This window comes from Solanum verrucosum, unplaced genomic scaffold (assembly GCF_900185275.1).
Source record: "Solanum verrucosum unplaced genomic scaffold, falcon-dt-bn FXZP01000252.1, whole genome shotgun sequence".
In the NCBI taxonomy this organism is placed as follows: domain Eukaryota; kingdom Viridiplantae; phylum Streptophyta; class Magnoliopsida; order Solanales; family Solanaceae; genus Solanum; species Solanum verrucosum.
The window spans coordinates 6,395,823-6,404,879 of record NW_026019988.1 but is presented as its reverse complement, the minus strand read 5'-3'; the positions used below and the strand labels follow the sequence as shown (position 1 = coordinate 6,404,879).

Here is a 9,057-nt window from a genome sequence, read left to right as displayed (position 1 = left end):
TTAACACTATTATGTTTCCGACTTCAAAATTTCAGCGTTGTTTGTGCACTAGCTCAAAAGTACTTTCTGATAAAGTTGTCATGTGACCAAGAGGTCAAGGGTTCAAACCGAGGAAACAACCTCTTGCAGAGATTTTGTAAGGCTACGTACAATAGACCCTTGTAGTTCGGCAGCAGAAGCTTTAGTGCACCGCGCTGCCTTTTCTTTCCAGTCATATCACAATAAGAACTGAAGAAACAAACTAGACAATAATTTTACAGTTCGAGAGGCACTGAAAACTAGCAGCATTTGGCAGTTACAAGAACAAGAAACCGATGAGAATGTCTGTCACCACAAGATACAAGAAACAAGTTTTATCTTCTCAACGTGCTATGAATTCACTGTATATCTGCTTGTACGTAAACGAAAATATATCATTCCAACCATGATGTTTGCAGTGAGCACTGGGCAGAGTGGAAAAAGCATTTCTCAAATATGATGTGTTTCCAAAGGCTGAGATTCAGTAAGTATGACAAATGCGGCAAAGCCGTCGAAGAAAAGTATCAGTAAGTTTGACAAATGCAGCAAAGCAGTCGACCTCTGTCAAAGCAAACTATCACCAGGCCCATCACTCCTCCTGTATAAGAACTCGGTCCCTTTCAATTGGCATCGGATGTAGCTTGTGGCACCTCTTGGTATATACCCGATTCATCATTATATGAGTACCTACATTTGATACATCAAAGAAAAACAGTTAACAAAAATGCTATTTTTGACAGTTCAAATCACACTACTACTATCGGGTCTACACAAATTGCGAGTAACCAACCGAAAATAGGTAGATCAATATCCAGACTTTCTGTCAGTTAAAACAGTTGAGTGTCATTACCATTGTCCTGATGAAGCATGGCAATACAGTCCAGATGATGGATCATAATAGTAGCCCAAACTGCTGCTGTAGTAATAACTGATCGATGAAAAATACAAAAAAGAGTAAGTTAAGTTTGAGACAGCAATACAAAAATAAATGCACTATGACATAAATGACAGATTCCAACTTTGGAGGCACAGTTCCTTAAACAATGGAATTGAAGTTCCTAGACAGATAGAACATATGAACCTTTCATATCACTCTTGACATCCCATATCTGCTCTTATCAAGTCAATGTAGAAAGATTAGACAAGCAGGAAACCAATAGTTATTTGGTAGTCCCTGCTACTGCTAAAACAAAGATGGATATCATATCATGTAAAGGAACTAGCATACTACCATGAACTTCCAAAATGAGTATGTAGGCGGAAACAGACAAATGAAATGGCAACCCGACAGAAACACTTCTGTCAATATTAGCTTGAAAAGAATGTTGAAAGAGTATAAATTGGAACGGAAAACTCCGAAAGAACTATGTTCAAATAAATTTCATAGGATCCTCTTCCGTTAGAATTACAACATTGAGTATTTCTTTGATTGAACATGGAAGAACCCTACAATAACCTGCTCCCAGTTGATCAGCGGAATTTCAAAATGACACGGTTTGATTTCTTATTACTAGGATGTCTGCACACTATGAGCAGAAGGAGAAAAGTAGTGTAATGAGCTAAAAGGTAGAAAACATACCCAGAGGACTCATCGAAGACATAATCGCCATGCTGATCACCTACAGTTAACATTGAGCGGGAGTCACGTATGTGGAAAGGGGAAATATGCTAAAAAAAAACTTGTAATCTCCTCTCACATAGAATAATGGACTAAATTTGTCAATAATGTCAATTCTAGACGTGTTTAGAGATCAAATTACCTCCATTAGAGGCAGGATTAGCTGGAATATTTTCATCATCTTCACCAAACATGTCAAGTGCATCATCGTTCTTGCTAGCTGAGTTGTATGAATTTGATGAAGCCATGTCTGCATTATGCATAGAATGTCCTCCTGCAGTAGCAGTTGACCCACTGGGGAGGAAACCTTCATCGAGGATACTATCAGGCTTAGGCTGCATCGATTCACTGGATTTACCCTGTCTTGCCTGAGCTAACTTCTCATATCCCTCTGGATCAATACAAAATGCAAATAAGATAATACCCTCACTCATGCAGCTCAAGAGAAATGTCAATTGTTCTTTACTTCAGAACCCTAGCATAAAACTTGAGTCACCAATATCATCCTTATAGTAGATAAAAGCAAAGCCAGTAACCAGGGGAAAAATCTACTACTTCCTGTTTTTCTGTGTCCACATTCCCCCCTCCATCCCCCCCCCAAAAAAAAAAAAGTGGGGGGAGTCTTAACCAGTTTGGTTAGGGAAAAGACAAGACTGCCATCATATATTTTCCACTTCCTTGAGTTATGATCATGGTGGATATAATGTCAGAGAAAAGAGGGAATAACACAATGACAAGTACCTGCTTCCCGCTGGAAACTCTCTTGCTTTTCTTCATACACATCTGTGAACAAGAAATAGACTAACAGATTAGAACCGTCCTTGGTATTCTATTCAACTATTACCTTGCAATACAGTTATTATGCAAACACACTTAACTGTAATCTCCATTCTCCATCAGCTTCATAGCATCTGCTATTAGCTGATCAAACAGCTGCTTAGTTTCTACAGACATTTTGCCCTTGTTATTGTTTGAGGTACCTTTCAATCTCCTTAAACCTCGTAAAACCTGTTGGAAGTAAAACGTTCTCCCCATGAGTCCCAAAGCAATAGAGAACAACATCAACTTCATAGCACAAAGATTCTTGGTAGAAGTACTCAAACATAACAAGTGGATATCTTTATCGTACAAGGCCTGCCAGATTTATATGAGGCAGCTAATACAGGAATAAAAAGCGAATGGTGTATGGTCTAAATTAACAATAATGTCGAGAGAACTCACAGCAATGCAAATCCACTGTGAGCAAATTGCAAATAGGCAGAATGATTTGTTTGGTTGGAAATGAAGGGCCAAAAATCAACCAGCTTCTCAGTTACCATTATCAAAAAAAAATTAAAATCAACCAGCTTCTAGAAATTATCAAAAACAAGATGATTGATCACAGCTCTGATACCCTAAGTGCTAAACATGGTAAAAAATAACAAAAAGAGTGATAAAGATTGAAAGTAAAAGAGAAGGGTATTCTGGTGTTCTTAAACACCACACCAGATTCAGATATTAACCTTCCAAGCAAATAAGCAAAGCCTTCTCTCAAACAAAATCTTCTACCGTCTTCCTTTAATTGAATAACATGTACCCTCAAAGCAACCTATGAATTTAACAGATTTTTTGTAGAGAATAGAGAGAGTGACCTGCCAACACCCCCAATGGACTGGATGCCAGATGACATACCTCTGCCTGCAGGCATCAGGAACTTTTGGGTGAAGGCCTTACACTTGAATATCCTGATTGACAAGGATAGATGACCAAGGGAGGGAAGGGGGAAAGAATAAATGGTGTGGCACCAACTTTACCAGTATGCTGGTCTGATGCAAAGCATCTTGTCATTAACTTATTCATATTTGGAGAGAGGAAAGCTGTCAGAGGAAGCAAGCAAGTAACTGACTGAGCAATACAGCAAACAATATGTTAAATTTACTTGTTATTGAATGGATGGCTGTGTTTAGAGGAAGTATTTGTAGAGGAAACAAGTTGAATTGCCAAAATAACAGATGCAAAGTTGATGGTGCCAATGTCTAACTACCATGATGAAATTTAATGATGAAAATAGCTCCTATAGGGTGAGCAAAATTTTCAAAAGGATGTGCTATTCTAATGGGCACCAAAACTTCTCCTTCAGAAAAGCCAATGAGGTATTTACTATATTGCGGTGATTCTAAAGTTTCAACCTACACATTTCTGGAATTGGCTCTAACATGCACAATTGCGCACGACTGTTAAATTCAACTATTAAATGCCTTGGGAATGAGCCCCATAAAATCCACCTAGTTCTTTTTTAACTCCTCCAATTCTAATATGATTAAAGAGACTTGGCCTTGACTCATTCATTTGTGTTCAACCAAAAATCGCCAAAAAGTTATAAAATAACAATGTAAATCTTAACAGCTCAACTGCTCAACCATAGCCTCTCCATTTCTCATTTGAAAACAACAGCAAAAAGCCACAAAGAACTTTGCTTGGACAACGAAGAAAATATAATATGCAAACAACAACTGTTGCCAAAGACAGAAGGTAACATCCAAACACAGTATCAATATGTAACCATTAGCTACGAGATAAATACATGTGGGAAAAGCAGATAAAATTCATGTTGAACCACCACGGAAGGAATCAGAAATGAGAGCACATAAAATATTTTGAAGATATCAGAAAATAATCTACAAGCAAATGCCATCAACAGTATTTATCCATTAAAAATAATGAACAAAAAAAAACTAGAAAACATGAGGTGGGAATAGTTACTGTTTCTCCTGGTTCGAGCACATCAGCAATTCGCCTCTTCATCTTTCCTAGTTGTTCTGATGTAAGGTCTTGAATCTCATCTTCATTTGATATCTTGATAGCTTTCTTCCCAGAATATCTTTTCTCAGTATCAACACTATCAAGCCATGCGTCCTGTACACTTACTAAGATCAGGAAAAGATGCAAGGAATGGGGCCTGGGGGTAGAAAATGTTTGATGTAAGACTAGCACCTTTATCTCATTTTGATTTAAATATTCAACATAGTTTCCTGATGCATCAAAATAACCTTCTTCTCTCTCTTTATTCAGATTAAAAGGCTCTATTGCAATCCCATCATCAATGAATGTTTCATTTTCCTGCAACCAGAGACATTCCATTAGTTACATCAGAAAGGAATACAAACAAACAAGAAATACGTAGTTTAGCCATAGAGTAATTAGAATACAAATAATCAGAAGTGCTTTAGTTTGTTTTATAGGCCGAACCAAAGAACAAATAACAATCTAACTCCACGAATTTAATGTGACGGCACATGAAGCATAATTAATCAAATTTAATTAACATTTATGTTTGGAGAGTTTAAATAAAAGAAATAAAATGCTCAGAAAATAAAACAGAAGGAAACCAAGGAAGTAAAGCTACAAATTTTCTTTCCATTGTTTCATTGGCAAGGGAAGTATGAAGAACAGGAAAAATTTATTCAAGGGAACTCAGACAAATTCTTTTCTTCTTTGTATTCCTTTTCTCACCTCTATGCAAATTAAAGTAGGTGCAGAATTTAAATCTTACCCATTTTCTATTTGTACAGTTCAAAGACCCACAGTTCATAAAGTCCCAGGAAGAACACTACATAAGATAGAACGAGACAAGTCTATTGGACACACAAACAACGATTCATTCTCAGTGAATTTAAAAGTGAAAAGTGCAAAAAAGCGTCTGCAAGGTTTGAAATGAAAAAGCGAGAAGTAAGGCACATGCTTTATTAAGTGAAGCGCACAGTTATTATAATTCTAATGATGATTCATTTACACATGGCATGCAACATTATGCTATTCCTTTTGATGAGCCGTTATATGCCAAGAAAGTTCACCATTTTGTCTCCTTGACCTTTGTTTCTAGAGCATAAAGGATTGAAATATAAAATTCTATAGGTATGTATTAGTGGGGTTTTTTGATGAAGTTACAGATGGTCCCTATTTTGCTTATGTTACTACTTACTACTTGGGGAATATAATTAGCAATCAAGATTATTTATGGTTTTCAATTATGAAATGAGCACCCATATCTCAGCTCTTTTTGAGAAGATTACCCATATCTAAGTAGTTCTAGCTAAAAATGCAGCACAAATCATGCCAAGCCCCAAAAAAGTTTGTAATAATCCTAGTATCACTTCCTTATCAAGAGATATGAACTAGACATCAGATATCCACAAAGTACCTAACTACAATCAAACAATTATGGAATAACAGCTATTGGAAGGAACAAACCTCATATTCTACTTCTGCCCGCGATATGTCAGCTATTTCACCTTCGTTTTCTTCATCAAGGAGCTCCGCTGTTATTTGATTCCGCCGTGCCGAACGCTCTTTGGCAGCAGCGCGAGGATCTGTTCGCCCACTAGGTTTATCTTCACGCCCATCAATCGTGTTATCGGCCTGCTTTACCTTCTTACCCTTTGGGAACCTTACACGCTTCTGTCTGTGATGTTGAGGAAGAAAGCAACATGTCAATGCAAACATCCTTAAAATCCAGCATCAAAATGAAACAATTTTGAACCCAACAAATGAGGTTGTCATAGAGCATGGCAGACGATATCACATTGAAAAAAACGCTATTTGAAGTTGTATTACTTGCTATTGCTGGCTCATGAAACACATTATCTTTACAAGGAAAATAACAATAGGTAAAAAAAATTCTAATTTTTCTCCTACTAAACTCATGACAGTCTCAACAACAAAATACAACCTCTAATCTGAAAAAGAAAGCAATTCCAGCTTCTACTCCTAATTAGAAGTGGAAACTGGAAACAAGCAAAAAGAATTAACCAGTCAAATTTGGGATCATATTTTATTCCTTCTTGATTCAGGCAGATACATAGACTTCAGCCTATTGATAAGATTACAAATAGCTAGTGAAGAAATAAACTGGAAAACCATCTCATCTGCTTAATATATTTTAATTTAGTTTTCGGTGATAGGAAAATTAATAAACAGGGCACCCAAGTAATTTCTTCATCGTGGCAATAGACAAGATGGAGACGCCTTTTCAACAACACAATTCCCACCAAATGTAGGATATTGTAGGGACAAGTGTGAGATTTAGAGTACCTCTAGTTTTAGAAAACTCCTACTTTATCTTCAACGACAAACTATTGAGGACTGGAATGAAATGATCACAGTAAGAGTAAATAGATATAGAGATTACATATAACTGATCCAATTAGTTTGGGCATGAGGCATAGTCGCTGTATAATTCCTTAAATCTCCAACAAATAACGTATTTTCCTTACATAGTTCTCTCAAGGCCAAACACACCCTTCTTTACTAGACATTCTCTAGGCACTAAGAATACACAATCCGCCCATTCCCACTAGATTTTTTCTCCAGGTTCACATCATTATGAAATCAACAGTAATTCACATTAGGAAAAAAACAAAACAAGCTAATAGAATTTGGGCGCATTTGCAGAAACATGTTGTAAACAAACATAGATAGAAGCTGAAAGAAAGCAAATCCAAGTACATACTCCTACACTCCTCTAGGAGGCTCCTAAAATTCTTACAATAATGACATAATAAATCAATCCCAACAGAAGCAAAAAATACTATGTGACTTCTCCCTATCTATTTAAGCCTTGGTTGACAGAGTAAAGTGGTAAAGTGGTACCTGTGTTGATGGGAGGTAGTAGAGATCCCATAGAATAGAATTGATTGAGTTATAAAAACAAAAACGAGCTTTCCTTATTTATTTATCAATTATTACCTTTCTATTGATACAAAATACTCCCCCTAGTTCACTTCTTCCTTTTTTTTGACAACCATAGTATCCAAACCAGCTTATGAGCACCTTAACTAATTACATAGATATCTGTCACTCCCACCGAAACAGCTATAAGGTAACTCTATCCCCAAGGCTAGGACAGGTAGAAAGAAATCACCTTTCTTCTCTATGTTGGAATTTGAACATTAGACCTCATGGTTCTCAACTCACTTCATTAACCACTAGACACACCCTTCCTTATTCACTTTTTTATGACATCAATTATATTTCAAAAGTAAAATAAATTGGTTTCCTTTCGCACTATGTTTTTATTATGACCGTGGTGTTACGCCAGCTTTCGCACACCTCAACTAATTCCATGAGACATATTCCACCTCCCACCATTAACAAATATCAGGTAACTATGTCCACCTAAACTAGAACAAATAGAAAAAAATCATCTAGCATTTTTGTCTCTTCTAGAAATTGAACATGAGACCTCATAATGCTCAACGCCTCAACCCACATCCTTGACCACTAAGCCACACCTTGAGATGTTTTTTGTTTTTTTGATGACCTTGGTATCCGAATCCATTGGATACCTCCCACCACGTACCAAATAACTCTGTCCACCAAGGCTATGAGAGATGGAAAGAATCACCTGGTATTTCTTTGTCTCCCCTGAGTTTTGTGAGAGCTCAGGGTTCTCAACCACTTCATTAATCACTAAGCCGCACCCTTGGGTGATTCAGCACTATGTTTTCAAGCATATACAAAATATTATTTACTAAGAAATCACAAACTTATAGCTCAAATTTTATATTCCGAACTCGATATCACAAAACAATATGAGCTTTCATCTGTGCAGAATCCCTAAGTATGTTCAGAATAAATTAGGGCACAAAATCACATGAAAAATTTCAAAAAAAACATAAAACGAAAGAAGGAAATAGTTACTCTGGAGTTTTATTGGAGTCATCGTCCTCAACGAAGGGACGTTTGGCACGTCGCGATGAACCTTCTTCCATGGCGGACGAGTAATCGACAATTGATATGAAGGATTCAGAAGAAAAAAAAACGAAAGGGGCAAAGTGGAGAGAGAGCGGTGGTACTGGTAAACATAAAAAAACTCTTACAAACTATAATACATTTTTTTAATTGATAAAATTTTAAAATAACATTACTAATATTAATTAATCCTATTGAATCCAGTTAATTTTATAATTTTATTTATTAAAAAATAAGTAAAAGTAAATTTAGAATAATTCCACAAATAAGTTATTGATAATATAGAAAAAATATTATAAATTATTATTTGAGAAATGTGACAACACAAAAAATATACTAATAGTTGAGATAATTTTTAAAATAAAATTATCATTTACTTTATTTGGATATTCACGCCTACTAGTCTTTTTCATCATCAATTAATATTTGCAAGGATTATTATTTAGATAGTATAAATAATTAAAAAAAAAAAGAAGAGAGAGAGAGAAGGATAAAAATATAAAAGCCACGAGAAAATAATGAATAAGATTACTCCATAAACATAGTGTTATCAAATTGCTCCATAAATATATAGAATAAATTACAATTTACAAATATAAAAAAATAATTATTTAATCACTCTGTTGCAGTTTTGCATGAGTAAAAATGATTGATAAAATGTTTTGTTTGACATTTGCACTAATATTTTACTT

General features: G+C 35.7%; 1 protein-coding gene across 2 annotated transcripts; it reads right to left on the bottom strand.

The window, feature by feature from the left end:
* Positions 1-524: 524 nt before the first annotated feature.
* On the bottom strand, positions 525-8,481 carry LOC125818755 (uncharacterized). 2 transcript variants are annotated; one of them, XM_049498269.1, is made up of 10 exons: positions 8,315-8,481; positions 5,867-6,077; positions 4,610-4,735; positions 4,379-4,531; positions 2,515-2,644; positions 2,378-2,419; positions 1,779-2,027; positions 1,598-1,637; positions 869-946; positions 525-705 (listed from the first exon to the last, which is right to left on the bottom strand). In XM_049498269.1, the coding sequence occupies exons 1-10, from the start codon at positions 8,383-8,385 to the stop codon at positions 639-641; spliced, it is 1,167 nt and encodes a 388-aa protein (XP_049354226.1). In that variant the 5' UTR covers positions 8,386-8,481; the 3' UTR covers positions 525-638. The 2 variants fall into 2 exon arrangements, with proteins under 2 accessions (XP_049354226.1, XP_049354227.1); XM_049498270.1 differs by lacking the exon at positions 1,598-1,637 and having other exon boundaries at positions 8,315-8,479.
* Between the last annotated feature and the right edge of the window lie 576 nt (positions 8,482-9,057).

Bases quoted from the DNA above. Each gene is read 5' to 3' on its own strand.
- LOC125818755 (XM_049498269.1), bottom strand. From the start codon at position 8,385: ATGGAAGAAGGTTCATCGCGACGTGCCAAACGTCCCTTCGTTGAGGAC. The intron at 2,420-2,514 runs GTTAAGTGTGTT...TCTTGTTCACAG, and splicing joins GATGGAGAATGGAGATTACA to ATGTGTATGAAGAAAAGCAA. The intron at 2,028-2,377 runs GTACTTGTCATT...GTATTGATCCAG, and splicing joins GAGTTTCCAGCGGGAAGCAG to AGGGATATGAGAAGTTAGCT.